At 36.9% G+C, this 26,685-nt stretch overlaps 1 protein-coding gene across 1 annotated transcript in view; it reads left to right on the top strand.

The window, feature by feature from the left end:
- The first annotated feature begins 310 nt into the window (after window positions 1-310).
- The window catches only part of TINAG (tubulointerstitial nephritis antigen), a 37,581-nt gene continuing 11,206 nt past the window's right edge, over window positions 311-26,685 (top strand). The window contains exons 1-9 of the mRNA XM_014869499.2: window positions 311-791; window positions 5,808-5,871; window positions 6,919-7,008; window positions 8,559-8,673; window positions 14,237-14,360; window positions 16,051-16,201; window positions 21,568-21,748; window positions 22,193-22,238; window positions 26,216-26,321. Of these exons, the coding sequence (XP_014724985.2) occupies window positions 422-791; window positions 5,808-5,871; window positions 6,919-7,008; window positions 8,559-8,673; window positions 14,237-14,360; window positions 16,051-16,201; window positions 21,568-21,748; window positions 22,193-22,238; window positions 26,216-26,321 (1,247 nt within the window). The 5' untranslated portion in view covers window positions 311-421. The remainder of the gene's footprint in view (window positions 792-5,807; window positions 5,872-6,918; window positions 7,009-8,558; window positions 8,674-14,236; window positions 14,361-16,050; window positions 16,202-21,567; window positions 21,749-22,192; window positions 22,239-26,215; window positions 26,322-26,685) is intronic.

Here is a 26,685-nt window from a genome sequence, read left to right as displayed (position 1 = left end):
GCTGGTTGTAGAGACACGAAAAGAAGGAGAGCTTCCTTTGACACCATGCACTCATTCCTCACATTGTTTTGATTTTAGAAGTCTGAAGTTTAGAACTAAAATACTGGATCATGCATATTTTGTTTATGTTGAAACTTTGCTGTAAACTTTCTCACTTGCAAGAGATCGCACCAAAGTTTCATAATGATGAATACATAGTTGTGGCTCTATTTCCAGTATGTCTGTATCTTGGGCAAATAAATCAGTTTACAACATATCTGACTAATAATTAACACATGCAGAGTCTTCCTAGAAAACTGTAGTCTGCAGCTTTCTGTTCAGATTTCTTTCTGATTGCTAACTGGAGGTATTACATCTAAAGTAAATGAACATTTGCTGAGAAAGACAAGAAGCCTCAAAAAAGGCTTCTAGAGGCACAAGAATGTGGCAAAAAATTCAGATATTGCTGTTATATTGCATTGCCAGTGAAGTTTCGATGGCAAAGCATCTTGATTCTAGAAGAAATTTCCCCCAAGGACTTTATGCTGTTGAAGACAGTGGTTCTGCTAAGTGGAACAGGATTAAAAGGAGTGTGTACCATGGAAATTCCTGCAGGATACGAGGCTGTTGCACAGGAAGAGATGATGACTGCAGCTTTACCATTGTCTCCAGAGGAGCTGTGTGCTACTGTGACCAGCACTGCACCTCGGGCTCTCCTGGGCCCGTGGACTGCTGTCCTGACTACTGGGATGTCTGCAACCACCCTGTGGAGCCCACCAGGTCAGAGGAGCCTTGGCCACCTCCAGCATGGGGTACGTAGAGAGAAAATGCTCAGTTGGCTTTAGTGCATCACTACAGTGAAAATATATGTAGAAGTAGAATTACTGATCAGTCTCTAGAGTGTATGCATCCTGAAAGTGTGACTAAAGACATAGTGGACAAAGACACTGAGTATGAAAATGGAGTGAGAACTATACTTGATGTCATTTTTTTGTCTCTAGGACAATAGCATTGATTTGATTGTATTTCTCTTGGACAGAACCTCTGTTTTACTTGAAACTTCTCAGAAATACCTCACAGGGTCAAAATTAGTGTAAACTGAAACATTTCGATAGCGTTTCACAGATTAACATGAAATGAACAGCAAGCTCGAAATATTTGTATACATCAGTACAAACAAATCATCAACAAAATTGAGGGTTATCCTGAATGATACTGCCCCGAGATGTTCTGCATTCTTTTGATGCAGCACAGCTTTCCTGTGGGACACTGTTTTTCTGGCTACAGCTCAGGTGCAGGACTAAATGAAGGCATGTGCTCTGGAAAAGAAGTAGGTGAAGGGATGTGTTTAGAACAAGGATTTGTGGCATATTTTAGTTTCTTACTAGTTAGTCTGCAGAGGAAATCCCTCCAGGACTACACTAAACTTAGTCTAATTATTTTTAGTACTAAAGATTGCAACAAAACAAAACAAAAAAACAAGAGAAAAAGAATTTCAGAGAGCTGGTCCTCTCTTGGCTTTGGATAGGCCAAATCTCTGCTGGTGAAGAAAATTGGGTATTGTGGATTTTAAGACTATGTAACTTCTTACTGTCTGTACATCAAATTTGGCCAAAGATGCAGAGAATATGGCTAAAGAGGTAGAGAATGTAGCAAAGTTTCAAAAGCCTAAAATAAACAAAATCCTACTGTGACATTTTAAAATTAACTGTCTTTTTGCAATAACCTTGCTGCTTGCAGTTCAGCACTCAGAACACAAGCTCTTCAGGAGACTGTGCTCTTAGGCACGCAGCCAAAACCTGATAAGTGGGAGTGACAGAAATGCTGCAAAGCAAATTTGATTTCCCAAAGTGTTTCTAACCATTTAAAAGAATGTTCTCAGGCTCTATGTAAATAAATACATTGTTTTCATTCTATTTGGTGCAGTGGTGTGTATTATTTTCGACATGGGGTTTTTGTTGCAAGTTCTACGTAAACATGTAGTTGTATTTCTGCCCAGAGCTGAGCTGATGAGTCTACTTTGGCAAACTTCTCATGGAACTGAATCAATACAAAACCTGCAACAGTTTGCCATGTGGTCACTGCCACAAGTCTAACTCTAAAAGGTAGAACTATAACAGAAGGTTTAGATAAGGCAATAGGTGAGGGTAAATATTTTTACTGCCTTCTTGAAATCAAATTTTTTGCATTTGTGTTTACTGTTTTGTAATTCCTAACATACCTGCCAGGGGTAGTAATTACATTTACAGTACCTTTACTTGTCCTGTAGATGATCTTACAATAAATTTTAATATGTTATCTCACAAAAAATCCTGGTTCTCTGATCTTCAAAGTGATGGAAAGTCTGCAATTTTAAAAAATCTCTTTATTGGATATTCATTATGTGAGTAATTTAGAGGGTAAAAGGCGAATAATAAAGCAAAAATAAAGCAGGGGAAAAAAGTAACAAACTTAACCATCTCTAAAGAATCTTTCTAGAACTGGAATATCTGAGGAATTGGAGTGAAAAAAAGGAGAAGCAAATAGGACTAAATGCCTGAAGATTAAGAAAATTAGGAAGCATAATTAAAAATTATGTAAGCATGTTAGCTGACTTTTAGCAACTGAGACTATATTTCTACCTTAGGCTAAGAATTATTTAAGCACTTGAAGACCACATATGCCAAAGTACCCTTTACCTGGAAGAACTGGATCTTTTGGTTGCCAGAGGTTTTGCTCTCAGAGCCTCCTGAGTTGTAGTTCTTTAAATAAACCAATAAACGGAAGTGTTTTACATGGGCTGGAATGTACAGCAATAAAAGTGCTCAGTGATTTATTTCTGGATCCCCCCATATTCACTGGCAGTGTACAGCAGAAACAAGCTACACTGGGACTTCTTCCATGGGTGTGCACTGTGCTGGGGGTCACTATTGATTTAAATGTGTGGAACTGCTTTGACTCTGCCTTTATAAATCCAGCCTTCAGTTTTACTTCTATGGCTTTCATGTGTTTCATGTTACAGAACAAACTGCACATTACTGCCTTAGATGCCAAATAGAATTTCAGGGTGTTTTTATTATAGTAGTATTTAAAATTTTGTTGTTAGAAGAACTTTTTGAGTTTTATCTCAGGATTTTACTTATTCTTTATTTTATCTCTGTGTCAGTTATTCTGATGTTACAAAAAGCCCTGTCAAAATTCACACACTGGGTCTCACCCCACTGGTGGTGTAAATGTGATATCCAGTGAGTTTTATGATTGCTTTTACATGACAGATGTGATCTGACCTACAAGGGAATAAACCTGAAGATATTTCACTGGCAGAAGTACTCACACCCATGCAGGAGACAAATTAAATAAGAACCATTAAGGGTATATCAATGTTAGACTGTGAAGGAAGTCTCAATTTCTCAAATTCTCTTCTTTGCATTATCGATTTTCATATCATAAAACCCCATTCACAAAGTCGTCAATCTGCATCTTCAAATTAATTAATTTCCCACTTAATGCATTAATATTCCACCGAATACATTCAGAGCTAGAGAACCTCGCTGTATTGTCTTCTGTCTTTTATCTTAGATATCTCTGTTGTCTCACTGATGCCTCAGACAGTACTCCTGACCCACAAAATATTAATTTGGCTAGGCCAAAGAAACTGCATGGTGTTAATCTTCAATTCCCTAAGCATACATCATTAAAAAGCTGCTTCTGTACTACTCCAGGTTTGCATTTTATCTTGGGCACAGGCAGTGAGCCCTGCCAGCAGAGCTCCAATGAGGGTCTGTTCCATCTCTCAAATGCTGCATCAATACTTCCTTCTCTTGATATTTTTGAAATAAATTGTTTGGTCCTCCTTCCAACTACTGTCTGATGCTGATCTTGTGACATACTGTGACAAACTGTGGCACTTTGGTAATTTGCTTTGAGTATCCTGTGAAAAATACCTCAGCTCTTAGCTGAAGCTGGATTGGAGCAGGCACTTTGGGCTCAGACTGCCTTGGTGAGATCTATTTTACCTTTGCTATCTCCCATGGCCTGCTGAATTAACAACAGGGAAATAAAGACATTTATAATTAATACATCACCTCCACTTCACTTCTGCCCTTGGTTATGAAATTATGTAGGGCTTGGAGTGTGTGTTTCTGTCCTGGCAAGGAAGGAGGCCTCCACGTGTGTGTGTGTGTGTGTATGTGTGTGTGTGTGTGTGTGTGTGTGTTGGAACCCTGGATACTGAGAATTTTGGACTTTCTGTGCTGTCAGGCACTGACCCACAGGAGGGCACTGCTTTTCACCTGAGGCCGTGGAGAAGGCTTCCAAAACTGAGTGATAGAAATAGAATCACTGGTGTGTAGTTTGAATAGAAATGTGTAATACCACAGGATGGAAATTTTGGAATTTGGGATTTTAAAATATAGCAATATATGGAAAGCAAGATGGACGTTTTAAGGTGGAGGTTTCTTTCTTCTTCACCTTCTTCACGGGTCTAGTTGGAATCTTGTTTAATTGGAGAGAAAATTCTGTGGTATGTGTGTATTTGGGCAGACAAACTGCAGCCCTGGCCGTGAGAGGGGCATGGCCTCGCTCACACTCGTGCTGGGGGGAAAAGCGTGGTACCATGCAAATTTGCAAGTCAACACTGTATTAAAGCTTCTTGAACACAGAGGAAAAGGGAGTCCAAGCCCTCTCAGCAGGGCAAGAAACACGGTGTCTATGGGCTCACTTGTCAGAACAGGCTAGAAAACACAGACCTGAGTGAGAAATGTACAATGTTTGTTATTGTCTCAATCCAACGCCCTGTGCAGGCATTATTCCACTGAAGCTTTGACAATCAAATGCACTGATGAAACAATTTATGTGGAAGATATTGAAACACACCCAAAATCTTTTCTGAATGAAGTGTTATCAAATAAAAAAAAAAAAAGAGAGGGATGTATTTTGTTGGAGAACTCATCACTCAATTTACATTTTATAGTGGGTTTTGAAGGGTGCATGAAACATACATTAGCCTTGGAGTTCAATTGATTTGTCTGTTTTTCAAAGAATTAATCTGGCAAGGAAAAAGAATTTATTACAATAGATTTGGAGTATTCACTACTTTTTTGAATTCTATACCTGTAAAAACTTATTTCTATTTTAATTGCCAATTAGAAATCTGTGGACACACTGCTAGAGGCCTAGGAAAATTACAGCCAGGGAAATAATTCCCAGGCTGAAGTCTCTCCTGGTTCTCTCAGATCCTTTTCCAAGCTGATAGTATGTTCAGTTCCGGCAGGGAGTTTTTCCCAGGACGATAGTTTTGTCAAAACAGAATGGAATTAATAACATAGATTAACACCTGGTGCTGACCATGGGACCCGTCCTGAAGTACTGTCCCAGAGGCGTTTTCCCAGTTATCCAATGAACTACTGTCTTGTCTTAGTTCAGCGAGACACCCTATAACTATGAACTGCCTTCTCAAGACAATGCCTTCTTTTCCCCGAGGAGGTCTGTGTTGCTATCATTGCTTTCTCTAGCGCAGTAGTGACAGAAACTAATTTTTGTTAGAAATATTTTCTTTTTACTACTAGAAAATAACTTCATTTGAATATTTTTTTATTTATATGTAAGAGTTCAGAGTTTTGAATCTGATGCTGAATTTATTTACTATGAATGATAATATATTTTCTAAAAAGGTAAAATACATTAAACTGCCTTCAGTAGTTTGAAGAAACTGGAACCATATTACTGAGTTTCAGCTAAATAATTCAAGCATACTGCATAAAACCAATTAATACAATAGTAGTAAAAGTTTTAAGTATTTCACTTGAAGAATTATTTTATTTTCACACATCTATATGTTATGTTGGCAGGTTGTTATAAAGATGGCCGATATTACGGAGAAGGAACAATAATTAAAGACAACTGCAATTCCTGGTAATGTTTCAGAGAACAGCAAATTGAATTTTATCTAGCATATGTCATGAAACAGGAATTAAGGTAGAGAGCACTTTTAAATTCATATTAAACATGTAATCAAATCGAAATGGCTGCAAAAGTAGTGCTAAGTATTAAGGTTTTATGGAGATAGATTACAGTCAACTTAGAAGAACAGCAAAAGAAACTGGATTTTCTAATCAATATATGAATATGAGACTATTAAAATCTCCTCCTCACTGGCCTAATTCTGTTTCTGCTCAGTCAAACCTAAATTGAAGTGGTTTCAGTCTAGATCTGGGTATTGACCTGAATACAGTTCAAACAAATATTATTAAACTTTATGGAATCCTTCCTCCTTGTTTGTTTGCTTTTTTTTGGAAGGGGTTTCGTTTTTTGTTTTTTGGTTTTTTGTTTGTTGGTTTTTTTTCCTAAGTAATGAGAACTTACATTAACATGCAAGGAAAGGATATATACACACACATACATATGTATATTTATGTGGAAAGGGGTGAATTGTTTGAGCACCCCTTTCTCTGCCTTGGGACAGAAGCAGACAGTGCAGGCAGGGGAACTTTGCTGTCAGACTCTCCAAAAACCAGCCCTACACTGGAGGGACTGGAATCCCAGAGCTCCAGCCCCACCCAAAGAGGGTTGGAACTTCCACTGCTCTGACTTTAGCCCAGGGTCCTTGGAGCACGATACTGGGGGCCTCAAAACCCTTTCTGGGTTTCCAGAGTAAACCTTCCTCAAAACATCACATTTTTTCAGGAATTAACATCAACATTACAGTCCCTGGTTTAGTCTCACAAAGATGGAAGCAAAATTTTTCAGATATGACCTTTCCCACAAACTGTAAACCTTCTCACCTTGCTCCAACTCATTAGATGGTGAAGCAGGAAGAAATGATGCAATGTTTTCATAAACACTCTTGACAATTATATTGTTCACACCTTTTTCCCCCTCCATCTGCCTTCTGCTGTTAAAGTGCACATTTTTCCTTTGATAATTATTTTATTTTGTTTAATGATATTCTTGTCCTTTCAGCAAATGTTCCAATGGTCTCTGGAAATGTTCAACAGACATATGTCTTGTTCGCCAAGACTTAATTCAGAGCATCAATTCTGGAGATTATGGGTGAGGACCCTTTTATTTTTATGTTTTGTTATGCATCACAGTATTGCTCATTCTATGTGCAAATTACAAGATATGCACTCTTCCACACCCCTTCTTTCTCCAAATACATTACAGCAATTTGCCAGTGTGTGCATTTGTGAAACTTTCCTAAATCATTAGCAGATTATAAAGCTTTAAATGGAAAGATACTGAACATCTCATGCTGGTAAGAGTTACTGTAAACATCCATCTAAAATACTGTCCAAATTTAGAACAATTTCTTTTTTCTCAAAACATAATTTGCATCATCTTCCCCTGTTCTTCACTGTGTTTATTACTTGGGATAGATATTTAAAGTAATTTTTTCTGCTCCCTTGAGAGCACTGTTCCATGTAAAACTATTCTAGGTGCCACTGGAAGAGGAGGAGGTGGATGCAATGGGGATCAAGTTATCAGAACTTTGGGGGCTTGGTGTTTTTCTTGCTAACAATCTCATTCCCCTGACTAGTGCACAGGGATTAAGGGACCCCAGTACTGGATCTGTGCCTTGGAGCCTACTGGCTATTCACAGACAGAGATACAGGGGAGATACCTCCCTAGGATCTGGGGTGCCAAATTCACTAATGAAGCCTTTCCAGATTTCAGGCTGCCATGAGTGCTGAAACATTTTGTACTTCATGGGAGACATTTAAACCAACTGAAGTATGATAAACAACCAAATTAGGCCCCTGGAGCCCAAACCTGTCTCTTGGTAGTGGTGACCAATGAGATTTGTCACAGGGTGACAGGTGAGATATGACTCAACTTCTCCATGTGCTTGCACTTTTCACTGACCACAGGGAGACCAAGAGCAATGAGGCTTCTTTGGGCAGCATGAATCCCACTCCTTGTTCTTCATACAAAAGCAAGAATGGAAGGGGTAAAGAGAATGCTTGTTCCCCTGCCCTAATCCAGTAGGAAATTTCAGTGTGTTCCAAATGTGCTGAAAAGGTGTTTATTTTTGTGTTGTGCATATAGTTTGCACATCAACACTACAATCTGACTCGAGTACACCTGAGAGTAGGGAATACTTAGAGAACCATGGGGAGCCCTTTCTCTCACTATTGGGGCAGAAGATGTCAGCTGGGCTTTTTGCTGGGTTCAACAGCATCTCTCTTGTGGTGCATCAGAGCTTGAAGGTGCACTATACCTCACTACACGAGGCTGCAAGCTCTCTGTGGGAATCTGGGTTGGAGCACGATTTGAGCATAACTTCAAGAGAACAGTAATATTTTGACTGAGTGTCTCATTTTCCAGTACTGCTCTGGAATATTGCACACTCATGTCCTGCAGGCTGGTGTGATGCTGACCCCAAATCACCACTATTCATGGACTGCTGTGCTGTTCCATCCTGCAGTGAAAAAAAGCCCATAGTAAATATTTTCTCATGCATATTGAGTGCAAGTTTTTGAAATGCAGTTTCAAGGATTTATTTCTGGATGCTTTTGCTAGTTGTACTCTTAAATGAGCAATGTGTTAATATGAGTGGTATCTCTTACCTGGGTTTTTTTTGGTTTTCGTTTGTGAGGAAGATGGAAAGCTGACAACTACAGTCAGTTCTGGGGAATGACAGTGGAAGAAGGTTTCAAAAAGCGCCTGGGCACCTTCCCTCCATCTCAGTCTTTGCTGAATATGAGAGAAGCTCCTGTAAGTGTCATGCACGCTTGTTAATTTTTTAATAACTTTATCACATGGAAAAATAAATGTGGACAATTATAAGAGTATGATTCAGGTTTTTGTCACTAAATGTTTCCATGTTGAATATGATGTTCCTGGAACAATTCTAAAATTCATAGAATGCCTGGCCCTATTGACAGAAACCAAATATGAAGGAACAAGAGAAAATCCTAATCACAGTGAAGCTCTGCAGAAATATTAACTTATTATTGTACACTTATTTAAGAAGGCTCCATATTAATTCTCTACATTTGCTAGTCTTTGCACAAACATTGAGTAGCTGTAACCACAAAAAATACATCTGGGCACAGTTTATTAAGGCTAACAGCTGAGATTAAGCAGCAATCTTTGACAGAAGTTGTGAAAGCCTTTTTGGGTTTTGAATAAATGGACAGCAAAATTATGGGAATCACTGCAAAATGAAATGGTTCTCTACTACCAGCTTTCTAAACTCCTTGGCCATGGCTATTTTCATGACAGCTAAATTAAATTTCCTATCATTTATTTATGCTGAAATTAGTTCTGCATCAAAGCAAATATACTTTAAGTCATGTATGTAGGTTAAACAATTTAAGAAAAAATACAAGTTAATGAATTGAGAGTGATTTTTCCAACGCCTTGGATCAGTTACTTAGTTTCCTTCCTAGAGTACACAAATTATGGAATTCATAGAGCAAAACCCCCCCCCCTAACTAGCTCACCAGAGTGAAATTAGAAGTATAGAAAGTATATTAGATAGATATTAAAAAGTATAAATATATAGATCCAAGGTTTGCAAAAGTGTTAAGTATAACAGGTGTTTATCTTTTCCTTCAATATAGTTCAGGCAGGTGATGCCATTTGATTATCTATTAGAAGTCAATTGTTAATGATTATTTATGTGTTGTGATGTTTCTACAATCAAAACAAAACTTTCCAAACAATATTAATATTAAATATTATAAGAGCAGCTCTTTAACGAAAGCTTTCAGGTGCACAAGATATCTTTGTGCCTGCCCGATATGGGATTTCCAGAAATTTTATAAGTTTAATTAATTAATATATCTAGCAAGTACATCCTATGCCAGACCAGTTGCCCTGGTAGCCACCCTTGGGCCTGCCCCTTAGAGTATCTCCAAGGGGTTCTCAGCCCTGTATTTTTTATGACTCTTGTGTGCTGATGCAAAACAGGGTTTTCTCACTAGAAATTCTTGTCTTAAAAATAAGACTATTTATTTAAACAGAATTTCAAGAAGGTGGCATAAATGTGTGAGAAAGGGTAATCTACTAGTCTGAAGTGTGAGAAAGCATGAAAAATTTTATAGCTGTATATTAAAAATCTACAAAGCTAAATATATATATATATAAAGCTAAAAATCTTTAGGCCTCAGTGGTGCAAGGATTTCCACATGATAGAAGGCCCTGTGGTGACAGCAGTGCAGAGCTGCCACTTGAATGGGTTTTGGGGAAAGGGGACATGACCTCTGCAAGAATTTGAGCAGTCCTAACCCTTTTGCTTGATTCAGACCATTCTTTGTTAGACACAATGTCAGCTCCCTGCAGCAGCATGGGGAGGCATTGGGCTCAGACCCAAATTGGCCAACTCAGTCAAAACTGACAACACTCTGAAGGGTTGCCAGAGCAAGAAGTGGACAGGAATTAAGCTTTGGAGTTTTGCCTTTAGGACTTTCTGGACTACTTTTTGCAGCCAAAGAAGGATCATTTCACTTGAAGATGGCAGGTCAAAATAAGACAATGGCATAAAAGAATTTAATCCAATATTTAGTAGGTGTCTGCCTTAAGTTACTAGTGAACTGCACTGAGGCTCGAAGGAGTTGGACTGTTTTGTTGTTTTTGGCATTTTCCTTGAGGGATACAGTATGAAGCTTATATAGCACAGGCAAAAAAAGGATGTCATGTACTCAGCCCAGAGACTGATATCTCCATTGCTGGGTGGGACAAATCCCACCTAGGAAAACAGGAAAGTGAAGAAATTTTAAGAAATTCTTTATGATATTTCCTTTCCTCCATTCAGTTTGTAGCAGTTGTTTACTCAGTAGTCCTGCATTATATCCAGCTTATTGAATCATTGTGATTAAGCTTCCTGTAGAGACTTCCACTGCTACTTTTCTTACAGCCTTTGATCCACAGATACATTTCTCAGCCATATTTTTTCTGTCTGCTGTTTTATGAAATCTCTGGGCCACAACTCAACTTCCTTTGGCACTGACAGACACCCAAAGAAATTCAATGCATTTTTCTTCAGAAATCCAACTAGACACATTCATGCATTTAGTCATGAGACTTCCCTACATCCTGGAATCATATACCTATCACAGAATTCTAGGAAATATTTTTATTTACAAAATCTAAAAATATAAAATAATACTCTCCATATGATTTTCTCAATTTCTGCAAAATTCTTAGGGAAATCACAAACTTCCTGAAGTTGCTCATAGAGCTGTTAAAAGTTCTGCTATTAATAAAAGACTGTATCTGCTCAACAAAGGGATGCTTTTGTCTGGAAGTGAAGTTTGACACGATGGTGCATTAGAATACCCAAAAGACAATGTTATGGAGCAAGAATTAAATCCGAACTGAGGACTCTCTGTTGCACAGTGTGGCTGGATCTGAGTATAGACCAACAGCTAAATGCACTAAACTGTTTGACTCCTGACAAAGCTGAAGCTCCTCCATCTGAGAAGGCATTTTCACTGCAGGAGACAGTCATTCTTGAAGTTTCATGTAGCACAAGAATAATTGCAACACCTTTAAAACCATTGTGATGCACTTTTGGTGTATTCTGTCAGCACAAGTCCTGGCAAGAGATACATTGCAATGGTAAGGTCTGCACCCCCAGCAAAAAGGTCCTCACCTAAGTGCCATCTTACAAGAAAATGAAATACATGATTCACTAATAAGGCACCATTTTTTCACTAAATATTAAGAAAGTCATGAAAACAAGGGGAAAGTAGACAGAGTACACCCTCTGTTCCACTGGTATATGGCTTTTTGCAGTAAAAACCCTCAGCAGTTGTCGTTCTCTTGAAAATTGAAGGTCATTCGTGCCCATTCAGTCTTTACAAAGCAAGTGATCTCCAGAATCTTTTTGCTATGTTGAAAAAAATTAAAAATTGCTTTCCCTCAGGGAAACTATTTCCACATTTGCAAATTTAGTTATCTTTGGTCTTGTTTCTCTTATTTGTCATCCATCTTTTCTGAAGAAGCCATTGCTGAAATTCGAGTGCTCTTTTATATCCTCTTACCTTCCTGCTTTGTCCAGGCTGCTAACTTCACTGCAGAGGGTACACACAAAGGTTTAAAAATAGTCCACCAGTCATTTTGCTGATTGCCTTGTGCTGTCTGATGCTGGTCCATGGAGCATACATTGAGAAACAGTTGTCTAGACTTGATATTTGCCACAGACCAGCAGCACTTCTCAATATCAGGGTAGCAATTTTTTCAGAAAAAAAGCCAGTATTTCTGGCTACAGATCAGTCCTGCATTTCTAAATGACAAGGCTGAGGGTTAATGAGGAATTTGCTCTGGGATTTACATTATAAGGCTAACAAATACATTTGCAGAAGGTTAGGAATACACAAAGTAATACATTGTCAAGACTGGAGATCTATTTAGAACTTTACTTTTCTCAAATGCCTCATTTGTAACCAAGCATCGTTATCAGCATTGTAAGCAGCCATTACCCGCATAATTGTGCTAAACATTTGCCAAATTTTTCTTTTTTACTGGTTGGTAGTGAACAGTCTCATGATATAAAAGAAATTCTATTTGTCTGGGTTTTCTCCTGTGTGTTTCATCTTAAAAGTAAATCTTGAGCTAGTGCTTACTCACTAATAGTGAATATAATGATAATTCATTGAGTTATTCTTTAAATTAGCTGCTGCTTCCTGAGTGTCACTTGATGTTGCAAGTTCCATGTATATAAAACTCAGAAAAAACAGTCTTTTGAAAGTCTTTGAAAATGATTAATCAAAATATTGAGATTCATATTTTAGCAAGGTTTAAAAAATTACTGACCTTGTACGGGTGGAGGTGAGACTTTCAAATCATTGAAGTGACCTAACAGCTTGCAGTATTCCTTAATGGATTCAGGACTCTCAGCTTGCATCTGACCTGATCAGCCTAGAACCACTGGGTCTGGGAATAAACACAGACTGTATCAATTTACCTTTTGGGCTGTATCCCAGCCTAATGTTAGATGTAAACCTGAGGTACAAGCTTCCCTTTTCCTCACCCGCTTTTTCTCAGCTGAGGATTTTCTGTGGCAAATCCAGGTGTACAAGCTAGATGGAGGTGCTGCTGTTTCACAATGCACACAACAAAGTGATCTTGATACAGGCAAAGGGCTAAAATTTGGTTCTCAAAGAGTCCTCAAATAAGAGTCCTCAAATAGTTTGAAAGAACTGGCCTCAAATGTTTAAATCATCTTAGCAAAATTTATGTTTTATGATTATAAATCATATAAACAATTTAGAAAAATGTTTTAGCAGGGGTACCAAGAATTAGAAGATAAGTAAATTGAAGTAAAATAAAGGAATTTAAACAGGACAAAAGCCATTGTGCTTCATCATTTCAGCCTGCTGATGAGAAAAGAAGCATCAGTGAGTGTTTTGCTTAGGAACAGATTATCTTATTTTGTATATTGTATTTCCTTCTGGAACTGTGGTTATCAACAATTTTTTGAAACAGATAGATTGCATGGCCTAATATTGCAATTCTCTGTGGCCATTCCTATTTCATTGTGCAGCATAATCCATCATTCCATGAAGTTCAACAATAAAAAAAAAGGTCAATGATTTTGATATGTTGAACACATAGCAGATTATTAGCAGTTGTACCAGATGGCTATTGCATATGCAAATATTTGTTCAAAGCTTGGAGGACTTTGGAGGGGGTCATAAATTAAGGGTGAGAGATGAAGGTGCCAGAAATGGCTGTCAAATTGCTTTAGAGAGCAGACCATGAATTTTCATGAATTCACTATCAGATTAAAAAGAAGAAGATAAATCACTGATTTTTATTCTAGAAAGGGAATAATTGCTTCAGATTGAATAACCTCTATGTACAAGACAAATCAATGATACACTGTATTGATTCCTCTCCCACAATGACTAAAATTTCCTACCTACAGCCATGTGTCCGGGAGAACAGGGTAACAGGTATTTAGCTTCACTGCTATTTGTAGCAGAGGGCTTTTCTTTCCAAAAATGCCAGCTGGATCATACTTAGCAAATTCCATAGAGAATTATTGCTTGAGATAAAAATCAGAGAGGAACTGGTCAGGTTATTCAGGTTGGTAGTCTTGAAGCAGCTTTTCAGCCCAGCTAATAGAGTGCCAGAACCCTCCTGCTCCCAGGGGTCTGCAGCACCCAGCCATGGGGAAACCACCACAGAGCTGCTCGGGAAGTCACAGGGGCCAATGCTTTAGGTTCCCTCAGTCTAAAAATTAAGAATTTTACAAGCAAAATTATGGTAAGATTTATGATAAAAATAAGACATTAAGCATACGAAGATATTCTACATTTTGTTTTAGGGAAAGTCACTTCCAGAAGAAAAGTTTCCTGCAATTTTTTCAGCCACTTATGAGTGGCCTGAGTGGATTCACGATCCTTTGGATCAGCAGAACTGTGGAGCATCCTGGGCTTTTTCAACCGCAAGTAATAATTCTTTTTACTCCCTTTGAAGGTATCAGTGATATTAGATGTGTGATGAAAATTTTAGTGGTTAGTAACAAAATAATACCAGCTGACTTTTCATCTTTTATCACCAAATAGGAACATTTAAAATTACTACAACTTTCCCTCTATATTGTCCCAAAATCTTTAAAAGTCAATCTAAGCTGCAGCATTTTGCTTTTCATAAAATTGTGATCAATCTTCATGACTTAATTTGGCCAGTGGGTCCTCACAGGTGCAGGTTTCTGCAACTGCTTCTTTAAGTCACAGCAGTGAGAGAATGAGAGTTTAGGCCAGTTAATCCTAGCTCCCTGAAAAAAACAGACTGAACATGCTTTTTTCTGATCTGTCTTATGCACTGCAGTTTTAAAAAGAGAAAACCAAGAGCTCTTTTGACAGATTACTGCAGAGATGAACAGAGATCACTGAGGGAAAGACTTTGCAGATATTTTGTCTAATTTTTCCTTTCCATAAACAAGCCGTTTTATTTTAATTCACATAATTATTTTCAAAGCAATGTATTGTGAGATGCCTTCACATATTGTTTAGGTTTAACATTTGTTGTTAAACATATTAAACAACCATAATGTTGTTTAACCTTTTCAGTCTAAATTTTCAAGACTAATTGTTGCTCAGTGAACAGACAAGCACTGCTGTATAATTTTTTCTAAGTGTGAATAATTTCTGTAAGTATTCCAAATCTTTACAATAAAAGGCTTCTATACCTATGAAAATAAATTCATTATCATGGGACATCTCACAAAAGCAAAAAATACAGATGTCACCTGATACCAGGAAATTTTCTTTTCTGAAGTCTCCCTCAGAGTTCACCAAAGTTAGTGTTGATTTTAATCACGATTTAGATTTCAAGAGAATTTTTTAAAATTTATTTTAAAATTCAAAAATGTGGGGCTGAAAGTAATACAAATGTAATTTAATCACCAGTAATGACTGGCAGTGAGGCTTAATAATTGTTTCGTTGTCATTCGATAAATAAAGTAGTTCACACACAACTTAGTTAACCTAGTCTGCCTTTAAATCTGTTCATAAATATATAAGTACTAAGAATTGTGATTGTCTGATTGAATTCAGATAAGGTATCTATGTCTGAGGAATAATTTTGTGTAATAAGGGAAGGAGGTACAACGAGTCCTAGATTTACACTTCAATATGAACATCTCCAAATATTCTCTGTAATAAAACCAATATATACTTTCAGTCTTGAATTTTCTTCTTCAGAGGACTATTTTTCCCCCCCTCAAATGAAGGGAAGAAAGGTAGAAAAGAAAACCAAGAGATTTGGAGATTCAGCTGCAGAAAGCTGGAAAGTATTTGTTTCTTCTGCTGAAGACAACCAGATGTGAATATGAATTTACAAACATGACAGAGGCAATTATGCAAATGTCTCATCTGATGCTTAGATATTTGAGACTTTATAATAGCCAGTAAATCTAAGAATTTGTCATATAACAGCAAAGTTACTCATAATGCTTTGCAGTTGCACCATCCTCTCTCACAAAAGTCTGGACAGATTATATCAGTATTGTTTAGTGAAGATATCTGCACAGACAGAAAACATTGAGGTTGTATTTCTGTCCCTCTTTCACAAAATGAAATGCAAAGTTGTAAGCAATTATTTGTTTTTGATAACAGAAAATTTATTTTCAAACAGGTGTTGCAGCAGATAGAATAGCAATTCAATCAAAGGGTCAGATCACAGACAACCTTTCTGCTCAGAACTTGATCTCTTGTGATACCAGGAATCAGCATGGATGCAATGGTGGAAGTATTGATGGTGCCTGGAGATATCTGAAAACACATGGGTAAATATTTTATCTGGCTGTTTAGATTATTTTAAATTGGACCTGTTGCTTAAGTTGCAATAAGACAATACTGTAAATGTTCTTAAAACTTCTGTGTTTCTTGGGATATAGGCTCTTCATTTGAAACAACCTCGAGTAAGCAGCCAGTTGCATGAGACAATATGGTGAATATTCAAAAGGATCAAATATCTCTTCTCTATAAAATAACTTGCAATTCTCTCATCCCAAGGTTGTTCCAGAGTGCAACACTATTAAGGACTGTACCTAGATCCTTCTTCCTTCAGATCAGACTAAGCAGAGTTAAGAGCTATCAAATTCCCCATGAACAGCTAGAAACTTTAAATGGGATATAATAATTTATGGAATCACAAAGTTATTTTGGTTGGAATTTTGGAGGTGACCTGGTTTAACATTCTGCTCAATACATGACTTTGAAATTAGATCAGGCTGTTTAGGCTGTGTCCCTGGACACATTTTGAGTACCTTCAAGGATGGAGCTTCCACAACCTTTCTCGCAGCAGGTCAGTTTGTTTGGCTCATGGTAAAACAGTTTTTTCTTATATCAGCATTTCCTTGGTAGGACTTGTGACTGGTACCTTCCAGCTTTTCACTGCTTTTCAAGAGTTTTGTTCTGTCTCCTCTGTACCTCTCCTTCTGTATTTGAAGACAGGAATGGTTTCCTCTTTTGGCTTTCTCTTCTCCAAACTGAACAAGTCCAACTGCCTCAGCTCCAGTCCACTAAGAGCCTTCCACTGGACTTGCTCAGTTTGTCAGTGTCTTTCCCAGGGAACACATAAGTGAAAAATACAGCTCCATCTGCTGAGTAGTAATTTGAGGGAAATATCAATTTTTCACAATATTTTTGTTATGTTCTCAGTACCGCAGCCCAGTATTGCCTGTCCACACTTGCCAAGAGGGCTCACTGCTCACTTACATTCAACTTTCTGTTTCTCAGGACCTCGTGTCCTTTTCTGTGAAACGACTTTCTACACTGGCAGTACCCTGCCAGTACCTCAGCAGTTCTGGCTCAGAGGTAGGATTTGCCATCTGTCTTTGCTGAAATTCAGGATATTTCTGTCAGGTTCATTTCTTCAGCCTATTAATGCTGTTCTGAACAGCAGCCATGCATACTAATCACACCCTAAAAGTTTTACATTCTCCACAAACTTGCTCAGTGTACCTTACATCTGGATTAATAATCTGCCCAGATACATTGCTTTTGTGTTGTCTCCTGGGGAATGCCATTAATAAACAGACACCAGTCACTTTGACCTGTCAACCTTTCAACATTCCAGTCCACAACTGACATTCTAAGCAATTTACCTAATCCAATAAGCTAGAGGAACACCACAGAAACCTATGCTGAAAATGTCATTAAAGACAAGGTAAATGATAGGTACTGCTTTCCATATTCTCTATGGAGCAAGTCATTTCATTATGGTCAGACTGTCTCATCATATCATCATTATCTGTCATGGTAAATCTGCACATTCTGCTTTCAGTCAACTCCTTGAAGTCTGTATGCCTGGAAATGACTTCCAAGAGAATTTCAATAAATACATTTTAGATACCATATAATTAAATCCTGCTGTTTCTCACATTACCAGATTTTTTTTGTCCTTTCTGTTCCATACCAAAATCTATTTCCTGTCTTGCTTTCAGACAATCTCATCCCTTACTCTGATATATCTGAAACTGACAGACAGAGAGATCTCAGGTGTTCTCTCGGTCAGCTTTTAATTTTATTTATAAACAAACAAACAAACTATGTCAAGAGCAAAAGAATGTCAGATATGATGTGTCATAGTTGACATGGCACTCTGGGGATCCAGGAGAAGACCTGTCACTATACAAGTGATAACTCTGCTTTCTGAAGTGTATCAAGCTATTTCTGATATGACAAGGATTTTGTATTGTTATGGGGAGAGTTTACTTTGAGAGTTCCTCTGTCTTTTTCTCTCAGAGTTTCAACACTAAACTGGCTTTCATTTAAGGTTTTATGCAAGAGATCCTTCAGCTGAGTGATTCTACCCAGAAAAGGCCCCTCAGCACCTTTCCCTAAGGGAAAAGGCTTCATTCATGAAGAAATGAAGGTTTTAACTTGGCATTTTAATTATAACTACTTTTTAGCTGCAAAAATTTTCTGTAACTAAAAGAGCAGTCTCATTTTACACAGTAGCTCATGTTTTTGGGAGAGCAATTGCAACTGTTTCTCTCTGGATTGTTTTCTTGCCTGTTAAAAACAGGAGCACAAGAATTGCTGGTGTAGATAAGAGAAGCGAGAATAATTTTTATGAGCATTATCTCCACAACAGTTGCAGCATGTTATTTTTAGAGAAAAACTGTAAAGAATGCAGCAATAGGAACAATCTCCTAGTTTTCTATTCCCTGTGACTGTTACCCCTGTACTGGCACAATTACCATGAGCTCTATATTAATAAAATTCTTCCTATACCAGAATGTAGTATTATTTTGACTTTAGCACTGTGGTTAGTGACATGGCCTGTTATGCAGAAGCAATTTAAGTATAAAAGAGTTATTTATTTTAAAAAGAAAAGCAAGGCAGGCTGAAGCTCTACAAGGCACTTTATTATGAACCTAGCTGTACCCTCGCAGGAGCTTGTTCTGGTGTGAATGCAATAACATTGTTTGACCTGACTGAATAGCAGTGTGACAGTGCTGTGCTGAGCAGACTTTCTGACTGATGTGAGCCTGGAAACATCAAGCCACAGCACCGGAGCTCACACAGCACATTCGTGAAATGCCTTTTCACCTCCACACTCCCGAGTACTTGCTTATTGCTCACCCTCATGTTATTCACCAGCCTCTTGCAGCTGATCATCTCAGTAAAGAATCTGAAGGGCAGTAGTGAAAATCATCATGAATTTTTTGAAACTATCTAAATCTCCCACAAATCTTAGCAATCCAGGATTATTTTCTTAGTCATTTTTTATGCTTTTTATGTTGCCATGGAGCTAGCTCCAACAAGTACAACATCACTGTGCTATGGCAGACTTTTGCTTGCTACCCATTTTTATCCCTGATCGTTGATTTCTCATCAAAGTACCATGCATGAAAGTATCCCTACTTACCTATTTTTATAAACATTTCTAAATTCTGCTTTTCTTTCCTCAAGTTCAAATGATATTTCAAAACGAATTCCAACATTTCCAGACAAAAATAAACACATTAAGGTAAATATCCAAGCATCTTTAGAACAGATACTGAAAGAACACAAGAACAGCGCTTCTGGGTCTGAGCAAGAGTCCATATAGCCCAATGTTAAGTCTCTGACAGTAGCCAAGAGCAAATAATATCAAGAACAACAACAAAAAAGCCCCAAACTATTTTCATGCACTAGACTCATAATTTAATCAGTTTTGTAGCTAAACCACATAATCCATAACCTTTTACCTGTGACAACAACAAAAAAAATTTGGAAATTTATGGCATACAAGTCAGAAGTGTCTCTTGAATGAGCCGTGTCAAATAGTCCTTGATTCCTCACACTTTCAGGTGACTTATTTTTAGGAATTGTTATATTGCAATCATTGTTTCATTATCTCCATACCCTGCAATAGGGAGAAAACACATTGATTTTCTACAGGGCCTTGTAAATTATCACAGCAAGAATTCAGTGCTGTTTAAAGTTTCTGCTGTTTTGATTGCTGGAGTGTGCTTAGCTCAGGTTTTTGACAAATGTTCAGAAAAATCAAGTGCTGACCTAAACTATCCCCAGTGAAGTAAAAAAAATTTCCATAAAGATCAATGAAGCTAGGCCAGTGCTGAGACTTGACTTTTCAGAATCACTAAAGGCCCAATTAACAGTGAAATCTGCTGTAAGTGGAGCTGAAAATATCACTTTCTCTTTGTCTTCCTCCATTAATTAAAGAATAAATATGTATTCTATTACTAATTATCATTAGTTTTAAATATTTCAGTTACAAGTCATAATTTGGGAGAAATAAGTGCTCTTTGAAAGCATCTATTTTAACTAACAAGGAAAACAAAAAGATTATATTCATCAAGAATGAGGAAGAAACACTTCATTTGCAGGTGGTGTAAAAATTAGACATGAATGTAAATAGCGCTAATCACAATAGGACTTAATCTGATTTTTACCTTGGGCTTTTGGCAGTTGCAGGGTATGAGAAAGATGTTATTGTTATTAACCAACCTGCTAATAACAGATTTCATTAGATTGCTAATGAATGCTAATTTTCATTAGATTGAACACACAAATGTGACTTCAAATTAATTTTGTCAAGAATGTATGAACACACTACAGAAGTTTCCTGATCAGCCCTGGATCCTCATTGCTTCAACATTTTTTTGTATATATATATATATATATTTGTGCATATAAACATATTCACATCTATTTTTATTTTTCTTCTATGAATCTTTTAGAAGTGTCTTCTCCTCAAAGCATTTTTAATGTTTACAGTTGTGTTGATGCTTCAGCACGTACAAAATCATGATTCAGCAGAAAGCTGTTCAATTGTGTTAATTAAGGCTGCAGAAACTGTGATTGGTGAAAAGATTCAAAAACGGCTCTTATTTCAGAGTAAGAGATTTTATCTGGATTACCATGCAGCTCCAGTGTGCTACTGTGTGTATGTGGTCTACTTTGGGCAGAAAGAAAAAGACATTCTCAGATTTTCTATCACTAAATGCTAATGGTAAAATTCTATGTCTTATTCTAAACAGCTGAAACATATATGGGCTTATCTTGTAAACTCCTGATAGCTAAGTATGCATAGGCAAGCATAGTTATATTCCATATTGTGTAGAAATAGTTTCCAGCTCCGCGGGTTCAGAAAGTCCAGTATAATTGATGAGCTACTTAAATACAAATGCTTTTTATAGGATTAACTATTTTAAAGAATTCTGCTTCAGCAAAATATTTAATTATGCTCTGTAAAAGAAAGGCTCTCACAGACTTGCATGGCATTAATGCAGAAATGTCTAACAGTATTCCACATATTCCATTTCACAAGCCGTTTTTGATAAATGAAGCTCATTTGACAAGATTGGTAATTTATTGATCTTTTTCAGTGTGAAGTTTCATGCATCATTGATGAGATGAATGTACCAGGTGACAAGTGCTAAATACATTTTTTACCCTATCTCTCTTTGGAGAAGGGTAGGGAGAGGACTACTGTAATGGAAACTTAATCATAAATATCATGTATATCAATTGAAGAAAATGACATCCAGTTGAAGATATGCCCGCTGAAGATTCACATTTCTGAGGAATATTACTTGAAATACAACAGCTAAAGAATAATTAAAAGCTTGAAGTAAAATGGAAAAAATGTTTAAGCAAGCTTCTTGACATCACTTTTTTTTAAATACCTGAACAGGATTGTGTCGTATGCTTGTTATCCATCATTTTGGAACAAACACCTGGGGCCAGCAGCTGAAAATCAGTGTTATGTGTCAAGTGAACCTGGAAAAAACCATACAAATGGGCCATGTCCCAATGCTTATGAAAGATCCAATCAGTTATACCGGTGTGCCTCTCACTACAGGGTGTCCTCAAAAGTAAGTTCATGACATTCATCTGTTGTCTCAACAATTTTACTCCTTTGGAGTTTGAATATTATCAGGCATATTAAAATATGTTCACTTAACTTCAAGAGTACAGATGTGAATCTTCCTTTATTTTGCCCTTGAATTTTCCTAAGAGTTGAAATTCTTTATATTTTCTCAGTTGTGCATTATATCTTTAAAGCTGATACTTTGTGGTCCCATAGAAATTCGAAAAGAAAGTATGCAGTCATAACAGTGCAGTTGATCTTCTTAAACATGTTTCTGAAGGTTTAGTTAATTTGGTAAACCAAATATTGTCCAGCAGAAATACAAATGCAAAGGTATATTTATACTATATGTATGTGCACACAATGATAAATTAGTACAAGTTTTAATTTTATTTAATGAATGTTATCTTCCCTTGCTCCCTCTCTTGCTGCTCTCACCTCCTGTCAGGAAACTGATATAATGGAAGAAATCAAGAACAGAGGACCAGTCCAAGGTATGGTAAGTTTAAAGGTTGGTAACATTATTGAAATAATTAGACTGTACAATGAGCTTGTGTCAAAATATTAGACAATGCAAATTACATGCCAGAGTGAAGAAACCAGTCATATGCACTGTAGTTCATGCAGACACATTTGGTGGGTAAACAGTGGCCCTACAGGCAGCATGACTGCATCAGAGCCTATAAAGAGTAAAATGACCTTGAGCTGGATACACTGAAAATTTGTGCAAAATCTGTGTGCAGCAAATCTCTGTGCCTTTTTTCATGACAGTTCTTTGGTCATTGGTGAAATAGCAATCTGTGGCTGTGCAGGTGGAAGTAAATGTTAGCCAAACTCTGTTCTGTAGGGCTGGGGTTGATTCCCCCACTGGCTAAGGTTAACCCACCAGACCTGCTCTTCTCTGAAGACAATGCTGAACTATATGGGCCTTCCCACAAATCATTCAGTATTGAAATATCCCAGAATTTCTCATTTCAGAGCCTAGATGCTCTTGTTGATGGCTATCAGTTTTGAATTTTTCTGCTGAACTCTGCAATGAAGATCCCTGACCTCTCAGAGGTCAGAAATAGACTTCAGCACTGAGTAGGGACCTGCAATTTTTTTTTTAACCTTGGATACTGTCTGTTTGTGTCCATGAATGGTACTGGCAGCAGCTGAAAATGCAGATTCCTGCTCACAGCCCAGGCCAGTGTAATTAGAGAGATTGATGGATGTGGAGCTTGGGATGATGAAGAAAGTGCAGGATCTCCACCTGTCTTGGATGGCTGGCTCACGCAAAACCAAAGAATTTTACTTCAGGGGACTTCTGCATTTCTACTGCCTTTAATTATATAAGGAATTATCATAATCTTCAATTTATTATTCAAATGGCTTTGGTTATTAGATAGAATTAATTTTGGTGCATCATGGAGTTGAAATTACTTTTTAGAGCTCTTTATGTGGGCAGTTGCAATTAATCTGAAGCTCAGACTTAACAACATCAACATCATCAATCCTTTTTTTTGTTCTGTCCAAGTTTGTTTGCTCAAGGAAAATATTATTTCCCACACTGCATTTGATGTAGATGCAAACCCAGTCATTTCTGCTGTGAAAGAAAATGATAAAAATTAGGATCCTCAAGACAGAGTTTCAGACCTCAAATATAGCATTCATAGTCTGTGTATACACACATTTTGCTGGATTAATCTGCTAGTACTAAATATTGCACATTAAATAATCACTATTCAGACATTTGTTAGGATTTAGCCACTCAAGAATTCATATAATTTTCAAAAAATTTTAATGCTTTTTGTGTATCAGGTTAAGGTAATGCTGTTTGTAGAAAAATCAAGATCTACATAATGGCATATAACCGAGAATATGCATCACTGAGTGAAATCACTTGCTGTTTTTTCTTTTGGCTATAATATGAGTTTTAAATTAATCACAGTTATGACTCTGTAATTTGTCACTGATCCTCTTTTCTATCTTCCCATATTACAAATGCAGCCAGGGAAAAAGTCTAATTTTAAAACCGTGTCATACTTTTTTCTGCAAATGATCTTCAAATACTGAAGGAGGTTTTCCATTATTCATTCACTTGTCATTCCTGAAGAACTTACAAAATGCTTAAGGACAGTCTTATCTAATGTACTAAATAATGTTTAATAGCTGGGAATTCAAGATTCTTTCAAGATCATGATGAATGGACTTTGATTTTTGGACATATTCAAAGTTAAGAAAAAAGTATGTTTTTTTAATGACTGTGAAGCAGTAGTCTTAGGAATGTAATTGAAGATTTTATGTTATACAGCTTTCAAATTTGAATGACAATTTTTCTCTGACCTACGTCATTGTCTTACATGGTACAGAAACTGAGCAATTAGCATTTTTGGATTCAAAGATGAAATACTAGATTTTTTTAAGAAATCCATTTTCAAGTAAACAAAGTGAAATTTCACCAATTCTTTGAAAACCTTCAGATAGACAATATAATATTGCCCATTCATCTATTGTTTCATGGACTTTAGGAAATACTCTGACAGTTGTAATGCTGATGTAGGAAAATTATCCTCTGACACGTTAGTCAGTCTCGATTAAAAGAAAGGCTCATACATTGTTGGCAATACAGTAGAGTTCTGACCCCACAAAACTTCCAATTCCAGCTGTTATGATCTTGGGAAAAAATTTAGATTTGCTAACACAAGAAAATGATCTGTAGAAAGCATTTGGCTATATTAATTTATTGAGCTAAACTGCCTGCTTTGGTGGCAACTACTTTTAATTTCTTGTGTCTTTGTATGATTACAAAGAGACAAAAATTCCTATTTAAGAATTTTACTCACAGGAATCTATAGTGGAATCAATCTTTTAATCTGCTGCATCTATAAGCATGATCTGACAAGCTCAGCATGACTGAAGTTGCTCATGCATGAGCTATAGTCAACCTTATGAAAATCACTGCCTTTTCTGATTCATTAATAATTAATCCATTCATTTTGGGAAATGCAAAATCTCTCCTATGTGAGAGGGAACAAAATTAAGTGGTGGACTGTGATCACCTTGTCCTGTCCAAGTCACAGTCTGTATCAGGACAAAGTCACAGAATAAATAAAAATATCTCAGTGCTAGATCTAGAATTATCATCATCTTTGTCCATCCTGTACTTCATGCACCCAGACCACTCTAACTCCAGAGACCATTGTTTAGCTCCTGATTGCAAGGTATCGCATATACATAGCTATATAAATTTACACATGTGCAAATGTATGTATACACATGTGCAGCTGTGTGCAATGTATACATAATATATAATCATGGGTAAAATTCTATCATATAACCTAAAGTTATTCTTCAAAAATTTCTACTTCATTTCAATGGAAAAAATTTAGATATGATATCACTTCACAGACAAGAATGTGTCTCATTTGGGGCACAATATTCTCCTCTGCACTTACAGTTGAAGGCAGCGACATTGAAGGAAACAGTTGGGCTGACTCTATTATTAATACATGGCTCCACAGCTGGTGTCACAGCTAAAATCTTGGGGGTTTTTGACAATGGAACGATGGGATCACCTTTCTCAGAGAGGAAGGAGAGTCTTTGCTCAGGAGCCGCAGGTCTCATTGGCAGAGCTTCAACCAAATGTAATGGGGAAGGGGCACAATATCAGGGGCTTGTCTGTGTGTCCAAATGGCCTCCTCTCACCATGTTTTGAGAGCTCTCGCTCATCCCCTAAAATTTTTGGCTGTTTTATATTTTCAGCCAAATATGATAGAGGTTGTTGTAAGAATAGTTATTTGCTTCAAGTTTATGAAAATATTCAGGTAGGAAAAAGAAATTTGTAAGTATGCCAGACAGAAAAAAATGGCAGCATTAGCTCAACTTACATGATACTGCAGGTACATGCTATAAATGGTCCAACCACATAAAAAATGGTTAGTAAATCTTGTACTTTATGGGATTCCCATGGTGTAAGACTTTAGGAAATTAGATTTTAAAGTCTCATGTTCCAAGCTGTGTGGCAGTTAAAATCATAAGCTAAAAATAAAATGGAATGAAGTTTACATTTAATGCTTCTAATTCACTGGAATCTAAAGGTAATGTAGACCTGAAAAGTATTTTCATTTCTCTGGATCTGATAGCCCACCATAAGCAAATGGTACTAAGGTGGCAGAACATATGTAGAAAAGAAACCCGCAACTATCTTAATAAACAAATTAATGATGCTCCCAAGAAATAAAAAATAGGCATAAAATGCAACTTATAATCTTTATTCTCTTGCATAAAATTTTCTGTTCATCAGCTCTTTCACCTTATATTTTTATGAAAAAGAGGAGTGATTTTTCCCACACTTTTAACTATCAGTCACAATTTATACATATACAAACAATCTAGTTTTCAACAAGAATTTCACTGGTAAAATGCAAGGAGCAGTGAATAACAGAAGTAATGTTTGCTGACTGTGGTGATTTTTCCTATTGTTTTTCAGCTATAATGAAAGTGTATGAAGATTTTTTCCTTTACAAAGGGGGAATATATCGACACTCTCAACAAGCAGGATCTAAATGGAAAACTCATTCAGTCAAACTCCTTGGGTGAGTAAAGCAAATTCTTTTATCGTATTTCTCTGCCAGTCATGAGTGTAATAAAATGTCAATGACCACTTTGGAACCCAAAGATTTGACTGCCACAGATGGAACACTGCTAGCTCTCAATATAAAACTGATGTTTCATTTTTGCCTTGTTTATGAATTTTAGAGAGTATTGAAAAGTCACGTAGACCCATCACCTTTTAATCTACTCTTACATTTGTTCAAAAACTTCATATATAATGTTTACAGAATAAGCCATTGAACCCCATATAAATACAGTTAAAACCTGCATACACATACACACACACACACACACGCATATATATATATACACACCATATAAAAATACTTGGTTGCGTATTCACAA

Source organism: Sturnus vulgaris, chromosome 3 (assembly GCF_052056855.1).
Source record: "Sturnus vulgaris isolate bStuVul1 chromosome 3, bStuVul1.hap1, whole genome shotgun sequence".
Taxonomy (NCBI): Eukaryota; Metazoa; Chordata; class Aves; order Passeriformes; family Sturnidae; genus Sturnus; species Sturnus vulgaris.
This window is presented reverse-complemented; position numbering and strand designations above follow the sequence as displayed.